This window comes from Lates calcarifer, linkage group LG6 (assembly GCF_001640805.2).
Source record: "Lates calcarifer isolate ASB-BC8 linkage group LG6, TLL_Latcal_v3, whole genome shotgun sequence".
Classification (NCBI taxonomy): domain Eukaryota; kingdom Metazoa; phylum Chordata; class Actinopteri; family Centropomidae; genus Lates; species Lates calcarifer.
This window is the reverse complement of record NC_066838.1, coordinates 3,436,502-3,457,571: the sequence shown is the minus strand read 5'-3', so window position 1 is coordinate 3,457,571 and position 21,070 is coordinate 3,436,502. Positions and strand designations below refer to the sequence as shown.

General features: G+C 41.8%; 1 protein-coding gene across 1 annotated transcript; it reads left to right on the top strand.

Moving 5' to 3' along the window:
* The first annotated feature begins 129 nt into the window (after positions 1–129).
* Positions 130–21,033, top strand: pard6b (par-6 partitioning defective 6 homolog beta (C. elegans)). Its single transcript, XM_018678990.2, has 3 exons — positions 130–545; positions 2,080–2,302; positions 16,888–21,033. Exons 1-3 carry the CDS (start codon positions 483–485, stop codon positions 17,808–17,810), a joined length of 1,209 nt encoding a protein of 402 aa, XP_018534506.1. The 5' UTR covers positions 130–482; the 3' UTR covers positions 17,811–21,033.
* The last annotated feature ends 37 nt before the right edge of the window (positions 21,034–21,070 follow it).

Sequence of the window (21,070 nt, the reverse complement as noted above, 5' to 3'; positions counted from 1 at the left end):
TCTAGCTGTTTGCAGTAAGGCTCTGAGCTGCTGCCAGGTCACAGTCTATCTGATGGGACTGGAAGGTAAAGGGCTCTTATTTTGAAGTCAAGGGTGAGAGAAAGACTGGCTGCGTCTTTTACTTTGAAGTCCGGTGTCGCCAGCTCTCCAGGCTCATACAGGGAGAGAGAGGTAGAGTCATAGATAGAGGTAAACCACAGACACAGGACATAGTAGTTGTGTCGTAGCGGCGCCGACATCGGCAAGTATGAGAGGGGATAAGTTTACAGGCTGAACCAGGCTGGTTGGCAGCCGTTGTCGCATTCTTGGAGAGACAACGCGAACCGTTGAGACCGTCGGGAAATCGCGGGACAGTCTGTGTGGCTGAAGAAAATAACAGTTTTTTACACACTCGGTTTTTTGGATACAGCAGCGGCGGCGGCAGCAGCAAGAACAGGGCGAGTGTGTGAGTGCTTTGGCGGCGGTCCCGCTGCTAGCGAAACATGAACAAAAACCAACGAGTGCCGAGCAACCGTTCTCTGAGTGCCGTGGAGGTGAAGAGCAAGGTGCATATGGAGATTTCTTCGTCAGTTTACTTGCTGTATTTGTAGTCCTTACTCTCCCTGTGATGGTCATTCTGGTCAAATTAGCCTGCTAAGTGGCTTGATAGCAAGTTATGATGTCGTATAAATTACATTGAGTCTGGCTAAAGCTTAACTAGCCAACATAGGTTTTGATAGTCTGATTAGCTCGCTTGGTAGCTCGCCATATTTAAAACTTTGATGTTGACCGTGGCGTAGTTTGTTTCTAAGTTTGATAGCTAGCTTGTGAGTTGTAAGGTGGAGGGTAATGTCAGCTGACGCCTCGGTGAGCCAGTGTCACCTGTCACAGCCGCCTCCGCCGCTCCCCCTTTCTCTTTTAGCAAACACGGACTCAAAGTTTAACTCAAGTTTTTGTTTTAGTAGTAGTCCAGTGGGACGTTTACACAACTTACAAGACGTTTGTGTCAAATTAGTCTGGTATGATGTGTTAGTTAACAAGCTGTTAGTCACGTCAGTATTCCTGTGCGTACAGGTGTCGTACGGCCTGCGACAGGCTCATGGCTCCTTCCGCCACAGACTGCCTGCCTCCAGGCTGTGGCACGATTACACTCAAATGCTAAGGAATGGGCCCCCGAGGCGCTGTTTGCTGCTCAAAACTAGCTTTTAGAACTAGTTATATATGTTGACATACACTGTGGCCTATTTTTGTGGCACTACCTCTAAGTTAATACTTATAATTTAAGTTTTCCCTCAGCAACTTCACTCAAAGTAATGATACACTCATTATTTTCCTTTGTTCAGATCCGTCCCAAACTGAGCAGTCCAGGGTCATTTAAAATGTTTTGTCTTCTTGCGCTCTTATCCAGGCCTGGGACCTGTTCTGTTCCCTAACCTATAATTGATGTGATTATGCTTTGCACTAATGCATAACATGACCATAGTCCAGGTTGGTAGTGAATTGTAGATCATCTTTTGTCAGTGCTGGGCAACAGTAACCACAACACTTGGTACTTGTCATCAACACCACCAATGGGACATTGTGCCAGAGATCATGCATCTGCAGCCATTGATCTAGTCAGACCACACTGATTATGATGTTACTCAGCGACATGTTTTGTTAAAATGCATACACGCTGAAAACACAGTTTTTAAATAACTGCATTCCAAGCATTCTGTCAGGCAGCTTGATTAGACAGCACTGTTCAGTTCTGAATATGCTACATCCACAAACACAGAAAGATAGAGACACACACATCACAAAGTCTGTATTAATAATTCATGGCATGTGGTGTGTTAGAGTTTGTCCACATGGATGACAGACTCTCACATACAGCCTAGAGTCGTTTTGAATTTATGTAGGTTACCAGTGCAGCTTTGTGTATGCTTGTCACTTACAGCCTCAAATCTTAGACTCTATGAAGAGATGTTCCTTAACACTGCACTGAATAGACTTTTTACAACATCTCACACTATTTTTCTTTCTTAATCTCCCTCATGCCCTTGTGTGTATTTGCTTGTGCGACTGTGCTCATGTGTATACCCATCTGTCCCATCCCAGTTTGGTGCAGAGTTTCGTCGGTTCTCTCTGGATCGGTCAAAGCCGGGCCGATTTGATGAGTTCTATGGCCTCCTGCAGCATGTGCATCGCATCCCCAATGTGGAGTTGCTGGTGGGCTATGCTGATGTGCACGGTGACCTGCTGCCCATCAACAATGATGACAACTACCACAAGGCCATATCCACTGCCAGCCCTCTACTCAGGCTGTTCCTGCAGAGGAAAGGTAAGCACAGAGAAAGTGTTTGAACAAAGAGTCCTAGTTTCCACTTGTTTGTCAGGTCAGATCTGCTTTTCTGTGAAAATGGATACTAAGGTTTTGTTTTAGCTTTGAACAGTACTGTTTAGAAAGATGAGATAAGCTACTGAACAGGAAAATATGTTATTGAGGTTTGTTTATTTCTTTAGATAATTAAAAAGATGATGATGTACCACAGTGTCACGTTACCTTTTCATTTTTAGACTTCATGTTGCCTCTGTATTTTGTCTACATTAAGATGTCATGGCAAACAAACTACAAAATCGCTTTGGTATCCCACTTCTGACCCACATAGTTAAAGGTCAGCGACCTTGCTGAGAGGCAGTGTTTGCTTACAAAGAAAGTTTGACTACAAGGACTGTTCAAAACTAAAAAAGGAACATAAAGAGTGATAAAGAGTAGATGAATACTTGCCTTTTTTCTTTTTTAAAACTGTCTGATCACCATTTAACTATGAGGGGGGGTACGCGTTCAATTAAGATGTCCTGTTTTTTAGTGCGGCACTCACACGGGACGTGTTTTTATTGTGTGACTGCTGACAGTTTAAGGAAATGAGGGTGTCAAGTTACATACACATATGCTTTCTGTATACAATATTCCTGTTGTTTCTTATTGTCTTGTTGACTTGTTACTGATCATTACTATACTGATTGTACTGCTGTTATTGTGCATGGTGTCATTGGCAGCTCTTTATCTTTTCAGGGGCAGAGAGAAGAAGTTCGGTTGCTGTAATTTATACTCCTAACTGTAGTTACTTTTGTAGTGCTAGTTATCGTTTGCCTATCCTTAGGAATTGCATAAACCTGTTTTTGTCTAATATAAAATTTGTACTTTTCTTTTTTGTATTTCTGCAGTGCATCATAATTAATGAGTTGTGGAGTGTGACTTGTTGAATATATGGGGGACTCTGGGGTCTTCTAGCCAGGGGCAGGCCCGGCAGCGTGCTCTGTTGTGTTTAAGCTGTTTCGCTGTGCCATATGACCCTATAGAAGCTAAGCCACTTTGTCAGGAGGAGATTAGTGGGGTCACTGTGTAGCGCTGCATGGGACCATGTTTCAATTACATGCTCCAGACACAAGCCCCATGCTGGGCTCACTGCTGCTCACACACACGCACACAAAAAAAGAAAAACAGAAACAGGAAAACACAGCTATGCAGGCAAGCAGGCATTACACATTAGTCATGCACATACACATGCACTGCATTGGAGAAAAGGTAGAACAAAGCCAGGAGACACACAAACACTAATGCAGCCACAACCCCCTACAGATCCCATTGCTCTCAGACCCTGATTTCCCTCCTGATTTATCCACACCCCCCTTCACCTTACTGCTGAGCACCATTTGGTCCCAGCTTAAAAGGCTCTGCAGTGTGCAGATACAGCAGATTGGCAGCTTATAGATCATTTATTATAGATCTGCAGACACCAGTTATTGTCTCTAGTGATGGCTCTATTGTGAGTTAATGGCTTCTCTATGTTGGAGCTAAGTGAGGTATGTCAAGCCAAAGGCCTGCTCAGAACATTTTAGCACTGTTTGTTTATCTGGAAAGTATTGTACATCTTTGAGTTCAGCTGTCATGGAAACATGATGTCAGATTGACAGAATGACAAATGCTTTTGTTTTTGTTTTTGTGATAATTAGTTCTTCATGACTGTGCTTGTTGTTACAGCGATGTCTGTACAAACGACCTTAGACCAAAGGGAGATCTTGTTTAATCAGGCAGGATACCTCTAAACTTGTTTAAGTTGACAGCAGCATAGGAGGAAGGTCTTGCCATGTCCTTTGAGAGAGTAACTGGTCAATTATGTAAATGTCTTAGATGGTCAGTAGTCAGATGTGATGAGATTGGTCATTATTGCATAAGAGCAGGACTTCAGAGAAGGCAGCAATGTGGGCCAATAATGGTTCCAACTTGGCTTTCATGGCATATTGCAGTGAAGTCTTATTACACAAATACCTACCTACAAATGTGTTTGGAGCTAATTAAAAAAAACAGGCTCCAGACTCCAGTCTCAGTTATAATAAGCAAGTTTTTGATAGACATTTTCAGTTGACTGTGTGATCTTTGTGTGTGTTTTTGAAAAAGAGTGTCAAGTCTCTGCACAGTTCAGTCCATGTGTGTCATGTCAGGTTATTAGTCTGGAAGACTAAATCCAGGCTATGTATATCCTAGGATAGGTGCTCTGTGGGTTTTGTTCATTCATGAGCGTGCAGCTGGTTTGATGGATGGATAGAGGGATGGATGTTAGGCTGTGGGTGTCTGTTGTTGTATTGTTGTGGTCTGGTTCTTGAATAATGCCCACATTGTTGTTGTTTCTGCATCAACGCTACATCACTGACCAGCCATTAATGTCGTATTGTTCACTGCTGGAAAATGGGGTAAAGTGTTTGTGCCTGTGTGGACTATGGGACTCTGCCTTTGCCAGTCATTTTTGAAACTGCTTCAACACACACCAGTGCAACTCGGCAGCACCGGGTATCCCCTACGCCCTGCCCTCTGTCCGTGAACAATGTGTTGATGACTATTGAGCTGGCAGTGAGGTGTCCACTGTTTACTGGTTGTTATGGCAGCACTGAAGAGGCCTGTTCATAGGTGGATTAACAGTGTTGGAGTCTCTTTAAGGCTGATGAGAGTTGCAAAGCATGCTGGGAGCAGGACTGCTACCATTCAGACATTAAGACAACACAAATTGTCTGTGGTGACCATTTGTCAGTTAATGTGTGTGATATTCTTATGCAGTTGTAGCTACTGTGAGGAGTGTATGTGTCAGACAAACTACATAAACTATTTTTGTCCATAAATAGAATAAGAATCAATAAAATCCCAAGCCTCCCCAGTCTGGGCAGCGCATTATGATTCACTGATAGCTGAGAGCTGTGAAGAGCTATTTCCTGGTTCACAGTGGTTTTGCTAAGCTCGGTGTAAATGGAGAACATGGTGGTCATTAGTCAGCTGTCGAAGACAAAACTGTCTGTTGAGTTGTTGTTAGTTTCTCTTTGAAATAACATTTTCTTTGTCGTTGTTATTTCAGTGACTGCTGTATTTAAATGCTGACAAAGAGCAGTTTTTACCAGCTAGTTGGAGACCTGGCTGTTTCATATCTGGCCTTTAGCTAGTCAGTCTGTCAGTTGTTGTTTGTCCTTACTCTTGTCTTCCATGCAGCCATGGATTGGAGTATAGTAATAAAGTGATACTTTTATTATTTATGGCAAGACTGTCATGAAGTACTAAAAAGTTTGAAATATTAGAAAAAAAATGATGTTGACATTTCAGCCCAGCTGATACTGAATTTTTAAGGTCAATATTAATATAAATATTTGGGAGTTTGAAAAATCTGATTGTGACATATCGACTTAATAATTTTGCTAGACCCTGTGTCTAGATTGCCTCAGCCACAGTTTGGCATTTCTGTACTGCATTTTCTTCTATTAACTGGCTGACCTATACATGCCTGCAGTTGGTTATTATTTATTGTTCATTGTTAAGAGGAACCCCATTAGCTTAGGCTAATGCAGTTGTTAGTCTTGCTGGGGTCCTTTAGTGCAGACAAATATACATAGGACAAGGTCTGTACAAAACAAGAAAAAATAAAACAAAACTTTTAAAATGATACAGTCAGCATCAAATAAGGCTGAAACTAATACATAACATCACACCATATTAACTAATATATATTTGATTTGCAGTTTGAAATTTTTTGGATCAGAGATTTGTTTAATGTACATAGGTTCTAGCCTGAGAAAGCTCTACATAGAGCAGTATCTCTCAATAATTTGTTTTACGTTTTGCAAGACATAGATGACCCTCTCAGCATTACTAGTGGATTATTCATGTTTTTGGTTTGTATATTTAAGATGACCACAAAAGAAAATAGCTTTCCTGATAAACAACAAGATATGTAGATGATGTCTGGTGGTTATTATTGCGTGTGTGTGATCTATGTGCTTAACATATTCCTGGATATTTGTACATACAGTAGATGGTAAAACATTCTGTTGGACTGCAAAAAGTTGCATAGTTTCTCATGAAAATAATGTAACATTTTTATGGTCATGTACTTGAAATGTTGAATGTTGCATTTCAGGTAAAGGTACAATCAAGACTCACATTGGGGAAACAGTGAGACACACCCAGCTTTGATTGGCTGTACACATGGCTGTTAGAGGAAATTTTTCTGGGCTCAAGTGACGCCATGTTTGCCTGTATCAGTCATCCAGAACACTCTTTACATTTGAACCCACACATCATACACAGAGTTTCCAGGTTGTCATCCATGTGTGTTGGTAGCAGCTTTTCAAGCTGTCTCTCTCAGGGTGTGGGTTTGTTTTGTGACGTTGCTTGTTGCTCACACAGTTTCAGTCTGAGTGGCTAACCAGGAAGAAGGTAGAGGGGGCAGGTATGGAGAGGGATAGGAATGCTTGTATTTGCATATCCCAACAGGGACTGCCTTAGAAATTAGTCACCAGCACATGAGTCACTTGGCCACAGAAAAGGAAATGTACAGTGTGAAAGTACAACACAGTCAAAGTCTACCCACCCTCTAAAGCAAGCAGTAGAGCGAGATAACAGCTTCAGCTCAGAGAGTGGTAAGCAATGTACTGATTCTGTTAAGTAATGAAAGGGAGAGATGCTGTAGAGAGAATGTGACAGTCACAGAGAGCCAGATGAAACAAGGCAGACAGTGTGGTGGAGAGAAAGATTTGGATGAAAGAGACAAAGCATGATAAGTCAGAATGAGTGAGGACAATACAATGTGTAAGGAAGGAGAGATTTATACAGCGGGCTAGAGATGAAAGGATTGAAGTGAGAGTGTTGGCAGGTGTAATGGAGTTTCCCCCAAGGAGTGGAGGAGGGAAGTTCAGGAGCATGATCTGTGAAAATAATAAAATTCAGCCACCCCTGCTTTGTTTTCCTCAGAGCACAAATTATTCCCTAGGATGCTGTATGTAATGAGTGCAGGAATGATGGATTCATAGCACTGGAGGAGGAATGCGTGGAGGAGTAACATATCTTAGGCCTAATAAGAGAGATGGAAGGATGAAAGGGAGAGAGAGTAAACAGTATTAAAGAGGGAGTAATGTATAAGGCATTGTTTAAGCAAGGCATGTAATTAGAGATGTGGGGAAAGGAGAGGGAGTAGTGTAAGTGTGATAGGAATGCAACAAGAGGGAGAGAGAGAGAGGAGGATAGTGGGAATAGTATTAGTGAGGGAGGAATGCAGAGTGAGGCCCAAGCTGGGGAGGGTGGGAGAGAGAGAAAGAAAGAAAGAGAGGGAGAGAGATGGAGGAGGAAGAAGGGAGGGAGGGGGCATTTTGGGTGGAATGTGGCCAGCCTCTGATCATGTCTGCTGGCTAGATTAGACAGGACAGCAGGCCAGACTGGACCCTCAATCAACAAGGGGTATAGATGGATGGTGAAAGAAGGTGAACAGTTGAGAAAGTGAAGGAGAAAGGGTGAAAGAAATCAGAAAGAGCGCCCAGCTTGGCAAGCTAAAATCTTACACTCTACCCTTTGAAACCTGGCTAGATAAGATTTAATACAGGTTGCAACAAGATGGAGGGAGGGTGACTTGATGGAAGAAGAACAAGGGAGAGACGGTGGTTGTCTAGGCTCTCTGGTCTGTCAGAATTTTTCAGCTCAGAGTTGGTTAGAGAAGATGAATGGATAGCTCTGGTAAAAAAAAAAAACAGTCTGACAAATATGAAAGAAGCAGAAATAGCTCTTTGGACCAATATAGACAGAGAACGGGAGGGTGAAGGTGAGTTAGTGGGCAAACTGGCAAAGTGACAGGAAGAAAGAGAGTGGACTGTTGACCATCGTTGAAACTGCATGAGAGGAACTGAAAAACAAGAAAAATGACAGGGGGGTGGAGGGAGGGAAAGGTAGTGAACTTTGGACAAATGTAGCTAAGGAACAGGAAGGAGCGTACGTCAGATTGTTGAACTTTGCTGGCCTGGTACTCAAATACATGTCATAAATACGAGCTGATATATTGCTTGTTGCTTTTGGCCATTTTAGTGTGTGTCAACGGTTTCAAGTGCTGTAGAAGACTAAGGATGTTAAATGCAAAGAGACATGTAGTGACTTATTTGTATTTAAAACAAAAATCATGAACATAAACTGAAAGGTGTTCAGATCACCCAAGACTGGAGTTGGTTTCCAACAAAAAAATATCAAAGACAGAACTCACTGATGGCAGTGATAGAGAAAAACCACTTGTCTTCATTTATGATACTATATTAACATTGTGTGGTATCTTTTTTTTATTTTGGCTTGCAAACAGTATTCTTTGCTTGTTTTTAATTAAAAAGCATTTTTTCTCTGCCTAGGGCTTTATGCTACAGCAATACTGATATGAAGCATGATAACTGATGTGCTTATCTGTGAATTTGTTTCAGCATACCATTCCAACATTTTTACCCTGGCTAGCCACACACCAGTCAGCAGGATGTGACATGCTACTCCTGCTGCTGTTGTTTTTACTTTATTTGCTCCTTATCCTATTCTACATTCAGAGTTAAAACAACACTCACATGCATCCATATTGAAAGTGTAATTGGTCGCTGTAACTGTATCCTGTTCATATTGGCTGTAATAAGATCCCTTCCTAGTGATTCCAGTGGAAGTTTTTACCAAGTAAGTAATTACCAAGGACAAATTCTAAATTCTAAATTTGAGATCAGGATATGTTGACAACTATACTTATGATACTGTCCTGGCCTTTTAAATATGCACTTGGTCTTTTTCTACTGTGACATGTCAAAATGTCACAGTAGAATTGAGAAAGGCATATTCAGGGCCTGAATCTGAAGGAAAAATGAGCATATACTGATCTTGAATGCACTGGTGTGTTTTCTCAAATTTGTAATGCTATTAGGTCTTTGATCAGTTTAAGCTACTGTGCAGTCAGCTGAAAGTTCACATTGGCCAGATCTAACTACAGGTGGCTGTGTTGTCTTCCAGAGCCAGATGCTGAAGGCAGGGCAGAGCCAGAAGTACAGAGTCCGCCTGCTCGTTCCCCCCAAGCAAAGTCCCTATTCAGGCGCATGAGTGACAGGCTTGTGAGGCTAGACTTGGGTTCCCCCAGCCCACAAGGCTGCTCCTCCCTTCCCTCCTCTCCTCCGTCTTCCCCAGCATCCAGTCCGTCCTCTCCCCTCTCACCCTGGAGGTTACATATAGCAGGGCTGCGTAGAATGCTTGGTTTATCAGACCCAGATCTAGCCCCCACAACTCAGACTTCGCCTCCTTCATGTGACCTGCTACTGAACTCTGCATCCCCAGGTGACCTGCCCCTGTCCCCGACCTTACCCTGTCCCAAGCTCAAAGCCAGCCTCAGCCCCAGGCACATCCCTCCTCCTAGCTTTCCTGAGTCCAAGCCCCAGCTATAGTCAGTCTAGTACCAGCAGAGTCTATATGCCCCATCCTGACTCTTAGCTGCCTGTTTTAGTCCCCCATCAGATCCATACTTGCCTTACCAGTCTCAGTTTTGGCCTCAAAAGATCACTGAGTCCTGTGCTTGATTTACCTGTGGAAGCAGCTTTAAAAATCACAGCACTGAGAGGATAGACAGAGAACAGTTCAAGGAAAGACAAGGATAATGGAGGCAGAAAGAGGAGAGTCTGCAAGACCAAGAGGGACAGACAGAGGTGGAGATGCAGAAAAGGCTCCTGCTGAGAGATGGACCAGAGTAACTGAAGGACAGTAAGGACAGAGTAAAAGGCACAGGGCAGAAAAAATGGAGTGAGGGTGAGGAGGAGAGAAGGTATTACAGGAAGCGGAGAGGTGTCTATGTCAGCACAAAAGAAATTGATGGAATTGCTTCATTCTGCAGTGACGAGATGCAAACATACACAGAAAAGTGCTGTATGCGACTAGACTAGCAAAAAAAAAAAAAAAAATCTGTCATAAGCCCTGGTGTGTTAATTGCACATTGCATACTGCTACATTAAAGCTGGGTCCTCTACAGTGTAGATTTTAGTTTCTGTATTTTTTGATAAATGGTTCATGTCAAGACAGAGTACTAAAGCAGGACTGATGAGTGTAATAGAGAATTCATGAGTGAGATTATGTGAGGAGGCCTAGGCTCATCACCATAGTCTTTTGAATTATGGATTTAATTAGTAATTCTTCAAAATGTCAGCTCAGTTACATATTAAGGCTTTGTCTTTGCTCTGGCTTGTCTCTGCACCTCACTCATATTAGTACACTGTATAGACTGTGTGTATGTTTTCTTGCCTTCACCATTCCGTCCTTTCCTCTCAGCACTCTCCCTTTGGCCTCCCTCCTTCCACTTCTTTCTCCCTCTCTTATCAGCAGCATTAAGGCACTTTTATCTGGGCTGTGCCAGGGAGGTATGCTCGCCACACCAGGAATAGTAACCCTCCGGGAATTTACTCCTTTGAAAGATTTTTTATCATCTCCTCCTCTCTTTTCCTTTCTTCTCTCTCTTCCTAGCTCTCCTCTCTGTATATTTGTTGTGTTTCTGTCTCTCTTGCCTTTCTTTTGTTTTACACCTCCCCTGGTTTTTCTCATCTGTACAAGGTCACACACACACACACACACACACACACACACACACACACACACCACACACACACACACACACACACACACACTCCCCCTCCTCCCACTCTTGTGTATCGTTCGGTGTCAGGAACACCATGGCACCGGCTGTGTGGTAAACGTGCAGGCTTGTCATCAACAAACTTAACTGTTTCCAGAACACCACAACCTTCAACTGCTGGTCTGTGCCTTTGTGTTTTTCTTACTCTGATTCTTGAGACATGTTTAATGTTTGGATACTATAGACTGGTTTCACTGACAGCAGTCATTATTCATAAACACATAGTAGTAGTCTTTTGCTTTTAGCTGGGAACCACTCATACATCTGTCCTCTGTCTCTGTAATTATACAGGTATAGTAGTGACTTCAGTAGTGGTGAGTTTTTGTGTCACATAATGAAAGAGTCTATGCTTACATTCAGCCTATCACTGTTTGCTGCATAGATACCTGAAATTAAAATATAGAGGCAGTAGTATAACTCGTTGTAGTAGTGATAGTGGTAGTACTGCGACTGTCACATAGCTCCCTCCTGATTGTCTTGTGTCACTTGGACACAGTATCAGGTTTCTGTCATGCCGCTCCCTGTGACAGGAACCAGGAAGTAATGGATTGTTGGTGTCATAGTTGTCGTCAGGGGCCATTACATTACAAGGAAAGCCAGAGCCTCGCCATCCCGTATCATCATATAATGCTGTGTAACCAGAGGTGGAGTGGTTACCAAACAAGTGGGTGTAATGAGGTGCAAGAATGAATGGTACCAGAGATAGAAGTATATTACTCTCAACTGAAAAAGATGTGGATCTACAGAGGCACACTTGTGTAATACTTTTTAAAAATTTTAGAGCATACAAAAATACTCTTCTGATTAAAAAAACACAAGATACTGTCATACTATACAGCAATACTGGACAGAGATAATGGTGTCAGTAGCTGTTGGGTGTTCTAAATGCCTGCACATCAGACTTATTCAGAGCCATTAACATTGGCTCCTTTAAAGCCAAAGTCCAGAGTTTGAGTATGATGCATCCAGAGTGTGTGAAGAATAGAGCACTGAGGGAGATGTTATGTTCAGCCAATCCATGCCAGTTCACACAAGTGGTTTCCTCTCCTCAGGCAGAGTTGTCTTACTCCCTTCAATGTCAGGATGGAGATGCATTAGTTGTTTGCTCCACGTGTGCTTGTGTGAGTGTGTTGGGTACATAGTACACAGAAGAATGACTAAGCAGCGCCTCTCGTGTCCTCACTTGTGGGGATGTGTTGCTGGGTTGTCATTTTCTCCTCCATTGCCTCGCTTCCTTTGCCCCTCACTGACTCCATTCAAAGTGTGGGAAATCAAAGCAGCCACTGCATAGCTGGAATGCCTAACCTGTGCAGAGCAATGGCAAGTGTAAGGTTGAAGATTATTTTCTATTCAGGGTTTGTGAATAATGCCTTAAGTATGAACATGAATTCTGACTTTGCAGGTGTATCTTCTGACATGGTTATTGTCTGAGGAGAGGAGCAGCTTTAGCAAAGGTAACCAACGGAGCTAGATTCAGAGATATTGAACATGGTTTGGTGATATAGAGTTAATTTAGTGTTGCACTGAAGTAGAGGCAAATATATTATGACTTTTACTATTAAATACAGGTCAAACTTCAAAAACACTGGATCCTCATTCACCCCTCCCTGCCTGGTAAACACTGACATCTTTCAAATGTGTAACGTAGACTTAATGTAAAAAGTTGAAGTCACAAGCCCATCCTGAGAATACCCTGATGACATTATTAGGACATAATCAGGGGTTATTGTCTTAGTCTTGACAAAACTCCTCCAGAGCCACAGAAGACATATAACGTGTCTTTTCATGTCTAGTCTGTATATAAAGAGCTTGGAGGGTGCTTTTCTTTTTTTCCTTTCCAAACCCAAAAATAGAAGCGCAGAAGTGTAAGGAATGGATTAAATGAGGCCATATCCTTGTAAAAAAAATGACATGAGAAATGAACAGCCAGCATAATCGTTGGAAAAAGGTTGGAAAGGTTTTACCTAACACAATGATTCCTGCTCTCACATAAGTTACAAATAATAGCATGTCTGGCAAACTAGCGTTCTACCTTCAATAGTAACTAAACCCATTCTGACTTTTTGTGTAGGACATAGCTTTAGCCTCAGTCTTTAGCCATCAAATGTATCTTTTAGATTCTTTAGAAGGTTGTCACTAAAAAGTCAGTCACCTGGAAACAGTAAATTGTCTGGAGGCATTGTTTTCAACTAGTAGAGTTACTATCGGCATGATTAGCTAGCTAGCTGCAGCTGATAAAATGTGCTAAGCACAGTTGTCATTTAAGCGAGAATATAGACAACTGTCAGAAGTGGAACTTTGGTACGGTATATGGACATAAGTTATTTATTCATCTGCTGTAATTAGTTGTAAAAACAAACAACAGCCCTGTGATAAAAATCTGGGCATTTTACAACTTTTCTATCTCCTTCCATCATAGTTGACCTCTGATTTTTTAGTTAATCATCAGCCAAACCAGCCACATACCTGTACACTCTTTGGCTGCAGCATACCTCAGTTGTGCTTCATGTTATGTGGTGTTGTGTATGTGCTACATATTCAAACCCACACAATGGCCAAAAAAAAAAAAAAAAAGACAAACAAAACAACCCAGCCTAAATAGATGAATGACTGAGCCCAATAATAATCATTAGACCTGTGGTTTTAGTCGTTAGCCCAGCAGCTTCCTCAGTGGCTCATGCTGTCCTGCCTCCACGCTGAGGTCAGATTGTTTGGTGGAAGGTGCTGTCTTGACCTAAAAGGTTAATATTAATAACCAACCCACATTGTTCCAAAACCAGGTAACAACTTGTTGGCCATTTACTATAATGGACCACAAACACTCATTATATTCTAGCCAGTTATTATTGCGGTCTGTTTAATTGACAGACCACCGAAAGTGTTCTGATATTCCCATAATGCAACAGAGGTCAAACATTATGGTGTGCCTGCACATCCTCATGTCCTGCTACAGACAGAGTAATCATCTATATCATAATGTGAGATATAATTGGCCATAACTGACCAAAATGAATTGATGACAATAGACAGTCTGATAAACCCAGACATATTGTAGAATGATTTAAAATTAAATGTTGCAACTGTTTGACCACAGACTTAACCAGATTCAAGTGGGTGTGAGGATGGATGAATAGGAAAATCCATGCATCGTTATTAAAAGTTATTAAACATTTTGTGGTTTGAAAGTTTCATACAGAATGTGCCAATTTACCTTTGATACCATTGAAATGTGAACTTCACACTTCACACACAAGAATACATTGTATCTGTTGACTGTTCACTTCCTGCACATTGATTTCTTTCTTTCTTTCTTCCCAAAACATTGACATTGTGAACTAATAATAAAGTTTGTGGGGTTCCTGTGTACAATAACATCCATTTACAGGTCATTTAGTTGCCTATTTCACATGTGCGCTTAGCTAAAGCAAAAAAAAAAAAAAAGGTAATTTATATTTTAACAAATGAGAAATGTGTGTGTATATGTGTGTGTGTTTCTATTATGATTTGCCTGTAGGCCTTTGTAGCCAATTAGACTGAGAGCTTTGGCTGTGTGCTCTAATGAGCTCTAATGTAGCTATGGTTTGTCAGGGTATTGGGTTTCTCTATGCTGCTGTTCATTAGGGCTCAGGCATCATCACTAGCCACAGATAAACCTCATAGATACCCATGTGCTGTGTGTATCTAAATGAACACCTGCTTGTGTGGGCTTGCAGATGCTTGCATTTCTTGTTTCCATGTGTGTGTTGAGTTACACGTGCTGTTGTCAAGAAGCTGCATGCTTATACCATTTGATGCCAGAACAGCATCTCTGTGCCATGTGTGTGCCTGTGAGTGGCCCTGAGGGACCAGCACATTCTTTTTCTTCAACTATGACTCTATTGTCAGGTCTGGTCTTTCATATGCTGGAGATGGAGGGATGGTTAAGATGAAAAGAAGTCTAGAAAGAGTGAAATGAGATGTGGAGGGTTGCCTTCTCCTATGCATGATTGCACTGCAAGAACAACCCTTGTGTCAGTGATGGAGAGAGACTGTGTGTGTGTGTGTGTGTGTGTGCGTGCGTGCGCATGCAAAATCCACCTGTGCACCTTTCCTGCTCCTTTTTATGGACCTGTTTTTGTGCATGGCAATGCATGTAGAAAGAACAGTTAGAACAAGAACAGAGCTTGGATGATCAAACTTGTGTCTCACCATTTTGACCTTATAGACTCTTATGAAGCTGTTGTGATGATTGTAACTTTTGTTCACATGTGGAGTTGGCCCATAAGGTCAGGGCTGGCAAAGATATAGTAAATGTGTATACACTAGACTTGTGCCTCATGGGAACTGAAATGTGAGACTGCCGCTCTCTCTCCTGACAATTGATCCTTTGTTTTGGTTTTAGGGATGGAGAGGGGAGTGGTGGGATGCATACCTGTTAGAACCTGAGAGCTGGAATCTTTATCAGCCACCTGAGTGGATATTTTCCCAGATTACTCACACACACACACACAATACAAATACAAGGGGGTGGGGTGGGGTGGGGGTGTTCAGTGTAAGATTGTCAGAGCTTTATTTATAGACCACTTTCATCTAAAAACAGAGATTACAGAGTGCTGCAAAGACAGCAAAAAGTAAAAGGTGAAGAAGTTTAGGACAAGGAAAATGTTAAAAACATCAGCAGAAATAGATAAAAACTTGAGTTTATCAGTCTGGGAACAACAAAAAAGAAATTGAAAGTCATGTTAATGTTTAGCTGCTTATATTATGCTGGTTAACTATTATAGAGCTCAGGTCCAGTTTGTCCCTCCCTTACCTGGCCAGCCCTTGGTCGAGTGTTATTATGATCCATGCTGGGTTAAAGTCTACAGTAGCCGACAGTGTACACACACAAAGACTGCCAAAAACTCTTTAAAGGAGTAGTTTGACATTTTGGAAAATACACTCATTCACTTTCTTGCTGAGAGTTAGATGAGAAGATGGATACCACTCTTATATCTGTTTAGGAACCTACAGTGAGGAGGCAAAGACTGGAAACTGGGAAATGCCTAGTCTACCAGCACCTCTCACAGCTCACTGATTTACTTGTTAGATCAACAACACTCCAGCTAGTCAGCATTCCCTGCCACAAAGTAATCCAGCACACAACACCTGTGTGGTTATAATGTGTTAATTAGTGATCTTTAGAGGTGCTGCCATGCAGATTCATTTACTTCTAGACAGAGCCAGGCTACCTGTTTCCCTGTGCTCCCAGTCTTTAAGCAAGGCTAACTGGCTCCTGGTTTTAGCTTGATATGATCATTATCTAACTCTCAGACAAGAGAACAAATGAGTATCAATTTCCCCAATTGTCAGACTAGTCCTTTAAAAGCTGTTGGTCAAGAGCAGGATTTGTGTTTTTGGCTTTATTCAGTTTTAATATATAATTAATTGGATCCAGAAAAAAAACTTGCATCCCAGGAGAGATGTTTCACATGGACAATCTATGACACCAACCATATGCTCATTAAATCTATAATACAGCATCCCTGCGCGCCATATGCACCTGCGAGGCTGTACGCAGCATATGTAGGCTAATTTGCGTGTGGCAGCATCAAGAGTACCGATGAAGCACTGTGAGTTGGACTGTGTGCTCGTTTGGCTGGTGTGGCATTTTGCATCAGTACGACCTGAGGGGAGTTCTGGGGATCAGTGTCTTGTCTGTGTTCAGCACAGACACCCTGCAGCGATACCTCAGGCTGAGAACTGTTCTATTGCGAAGCATTATTCATTCTGCTGAAACTACATGATGCAACACAATGTCAGCCTGAATAATGACTTGATGTGTTATGAGCCCAGCGTGCTTTCGTTAACGTCCTCTTTGTTTCTTCTTCTTCTTCTTTCTGCCATCCTTTTCCCTTTTTGTCTTCCTCTTCTCTCTCTTTACTTCCTCTGTCTTTTTATTTTGCAGAGGAAGCTGATTACACCGCATTTGGTACGGACTCGCTGACCAGGAAGAAAAACACGGTGCTTTCTGCAGTTCTTCTGCGGCCTGACACCAACAGGAAAAAACCACCAGTCATCATTAGCCTCCCTAAGGACTTTCGCCCGGTCTCCTCCATCATCGATGTGGACATCCTCCCTGAGACGCACCGACGTGTTCGCCTCTACAAACATGGCCAGGAGAAACCACTGGGCTTCTACATCCGCGATGGCTCCAGTGTACGGGTCACCCCACAAGGCCTGGAGAAGGTTCCGGGGATATTCATCTCTCGCATGGTGCCTGGTGGGCTGGCGGAGAGCACCGGCCTGCTAGCAGTCAACGACGAGGTGCTGGAGGTGAACGGTATTGAGGTGGCTGGGAAGTCTCTGGATCAGGTGACGGACATGATGATCGCCAACAGCCACAACCTCATCATCACCGTAAAGCCTGCCAACCAGCGGAACAATATTGTTCGTAGTGGAGGAGGAGGAGGAGGAGGTGCTGCGTCTGGTAGCTCAGGACGCTCGTCGGACAGCGGTGCCAGCTACTATGGGGTTGGTGCTGCGGCTTCCATGCCCTCGCACATCATCCAGAACTTCCCTGTTGGGGAGCTGGAGAGCGATGAGGACGACGAGGACCTGGTGATCGAGGCAGGAGGCGAGGCCGAGCCAATCACACGCGCACCCTCCAACTATAGCATGCCCTCGCTGCCTCGGTATGAGCCGCACCTCAACCTTCGCACTGCCTCCACGTCCGCCTCCGCCTATTCCATCAACGCTAATGGGACCCTACCAGCCAGCGGCAGCAGTGGGTCACTAAGCTATGCCAATGCCACTTCAACCACGCCATCGCCAGACAGAGCAATGGAGAAGCGGAGTCTGGAGGAGGATGGCACCGTTATAACTCTGTAGACTAGGCATTCACACAATTAACACTGGAAACCAGAGAGAAGAAAACACCTGGGAGTCATGGATGGGCAAATCAAACGCAGGAACATCCTGTTTTATCCTACAGTGACTACCTGAGAAGCACAATGATGTGTGTACAAACTCAATATTAACATGATGATGACACCTAAATGTTTGTACATCCTAAGATTTACACATCAAACACTGCACCCCATATCTTGCTTCTCTACATGCCAATTACCAAGCATGTGTGCCATAGTGGTGACCCCACCCTCACAGTTATGCAGGCACAACATTGTCAGAGAAGGAAGTGAAGACAATGTGTAGTTTGGTTTGGTTTTGTTTGTCTCCTACCCTCCACTTTCTTTCTAAACCACTAGGAAGCACTTGTTTTAACCCATATACTGTTGTTACACTTAGTGTCCACTAGAGGGCAGAGATGTGACATCAAATCCACCCACATTTCTTCTCAGTAGTCCCAAAGTCCTGTGAACACGTCAGCTCCACACCCAATAGCAAACACTGAAGCAGGATCTTGGCTCGAGCATTTGTTGACAATCTGTGCTGGTTTTTTGCCTTGTCACCCACAGGCCCCCACCCCTGCATCACGACTACCTGCCTTCCATGCTCTCCTCCCCCCAGGTGACCACAGCATGCAATTGGTAAATAGTTGCGGTACTTTCCACAAAATTCAGTACCACAACAATAGACCAAATGCTGAGATCTGCAATAAAACTGTAGTTTTTATTTGAGGACAAACCACCTAAAAAACAAGTCTGGGCTCTTTGTGTTGGCTCAGATGCTTTTAACCACTGTTTTTAGCCGTGTTTTCTCTTTACCTGCTGTGTTAATGACTGACTGAAAGGCTGATGATTTGAATCATTCTTGGGAGAAACATGTATTCTGAAAATCTCTTTACCATTAGTCCTGTGTTTTATATCATTTGAATGTTTTGTCTCGGTTTCTTTTCTTTTATATATAGTACATGTATCTCACAGGTGACTGCATGACCATACTCCATCTGACTGACTGGAAGTGGCGAGTCACTCCATAAAATTGGTCCTACCTGGGAATGGGACAACTTAGAATTAATTTTCTTCATATTGCACTCCCGCTCCTTTCCATGACAAGGGCTATTTCCCCTGCTGCATGTGTACAAATGAGAAAATGTGAATGTGATTTATTTTTTTTTGTTTGTTTGTTTTCTCCCTCTTCATTCTCTCTGGACCACGACTCAATATATCTAATCTCAGTGCTGTACAGTATAATCATCTCTGTTGTTTTCTAGCCAGGCCCTGGGTTCACTTGGATGTGTCCTGAGACATTCACATATGAAAAGTGTTCTCTCCAGTATTTCTGCATATCCTTTTTGTATCAGTGTAATTGAATTAATGACACACTATGAGGAAAATATAACACAGCAGCTGTATTCAGCAGATATTCTAAATATTGACTTTGTTCCTAAATGGCTGGACTGTAACACTGTTAGCAAATACAACCACAGAAATGAGTTGAAATGAGTTGTACATACAGTGACAATAGAGAATCTGTCTGTATCTCAAAAATAAACCCTGCTCAGAGTGAGTCATATTTAAACAAACACATGCAGGTACACTGGGCACAAACTGATTCACTTTCTGTATTTGTTAAGGGTGAGTTAAAGCACATATTGGTTCTAATCTGCATTTGGCATTTCCATTGGATCTGTTGCTTTCATGAACATCTTCTCAGCAAAAACTTGACTGACAGATTAAGTTTAAAAATTCACTGCTGTTTTTGTTTTAAAACAAATCCCCTTAAGACAAATGTGTTGTTTTGGGCTGTATAAACACAATTGACTCAAATCTGAATTCACCAACACATTTTTATAGTGCAACTTCAACTTTAAATTTTATTTGTGGGTTTTTTTTGGCATTTAACTCCAATTAATGTGCTGATGAAATCACTAAGAAATTTGTGTTCCTGATCACATCCTATGAAACGTTCCCAACAAAAACAACTAATCGTGGCTCAGTTTTAATTCCTGTTTGTGAAGCAGATCCATAGCACTTATTGGAAGTAAATATCCATTACCGTTACATACTGCAGTTAACTGGCTCCCTGCAGTGAGAGCAGATGTTCGATTATTTCTCTTATTGATTTTCAGCATTTGCTTTCCTGTTAAAAGTATCATTCTTTTTTCTCACTCAGACGTAATTGACACACAGAAACAAAGTCACTTTCAGTTATGTTTGTTGGTTTCATCTGAGCCAATGTGCACTCCTAATGAAACACAGTACACTCACCATCACACCAATGTTTATCATTTGTAGTTCTGTTTATTGTTTGAGTATCTGATGATCAGACAGTATCCATGACTGGAAACCAACACACAGGTAGTGTATGTGCATTCACTGTTGTATTATTTATATATATATATATATATATATATATATATATATATATATATATATATATACAAGGTACTGTTTTTTTGGCCTTTTATAGTGTAGCAGGTGATGGTTGGATTCTGTCTTCTTTCATTCCCAACTTTAAACACGGTGATGAATGGTACTCTGAATGGAAGATTTTTAGAAATCAATGTTAATTTATTTTCTGTATCTCTAACTTTATCACAGGACACTGGGATTGTAACCATGGTGACATTTTTATTTATTCTCTAATCATATGTCGGCATATTGTCTTTCTTTGTACACATTTTATGACTTTATTTTTTATAACTGACATGTTTTTGTTTATTCATGATTGTTGTTTTGGTCATAAATTTTAATGGTACAGTAGACGTTATTGCCCATTAGATGATTTCAGTAGCTAGTAGATTTCACTGTTCTGGCTAAAGCAACAGGGGAATCTGTGCAAGACATGACACTATTGTTTTTTTTTTGTTTTTTTCCATACTGTGAATTATTATTATTTTGTGGGAGAAAAACAGTTGTATCAGCACAACCTCAAAACAGGCTACATGTTTTGCTTTGAGTCTGACTTTTTTTTTTATTTTTTTAAGTGATTGAGCAATGATTTTTGCTTGCCAGATAAATCCTATGGTATAGATTTGTAATGAAGATTGTCAGTATTTTCATATCAATACTATATATGATGTAAATTTTTATCACATTTAATGAAAATGTTTTAAGATTCAGTTGGAGATGTATGAATACAGAGATGTACACCTGTAATTACTGATTGAAGGAGATGGATAAAATAAACTAATATGTAGCAATCTTCACTGTTTGGTGTCTGTCAGTGTGTGGAGACAGTTGAGA

Excerpts from the sequence above, each read along its gene's own strand:
- pard6b (XM_018678990.2), top strand. The coding sequence starts at position 483 with ATGAACAAAAACCAACGAGTGCCGAGCAACCGTTCTCTGAGTGCCGTG. Across the intron at positions 546-2,079 it reads CCGTGGAGGTGAAGAGCAAG|TTTGGTGCAGAGTTTCGTCG; the intron begins GTGCATATGGAG and ends GTCCCATCCCAG. Across the intron at positions 2,303-16,887 it reads GCTGTTCCTGCAGAGGAAAG|AGGAAGCTGATTACACCGCA; the intron begins GTAAGCACAGAG and ends TTTATTTTGCAG.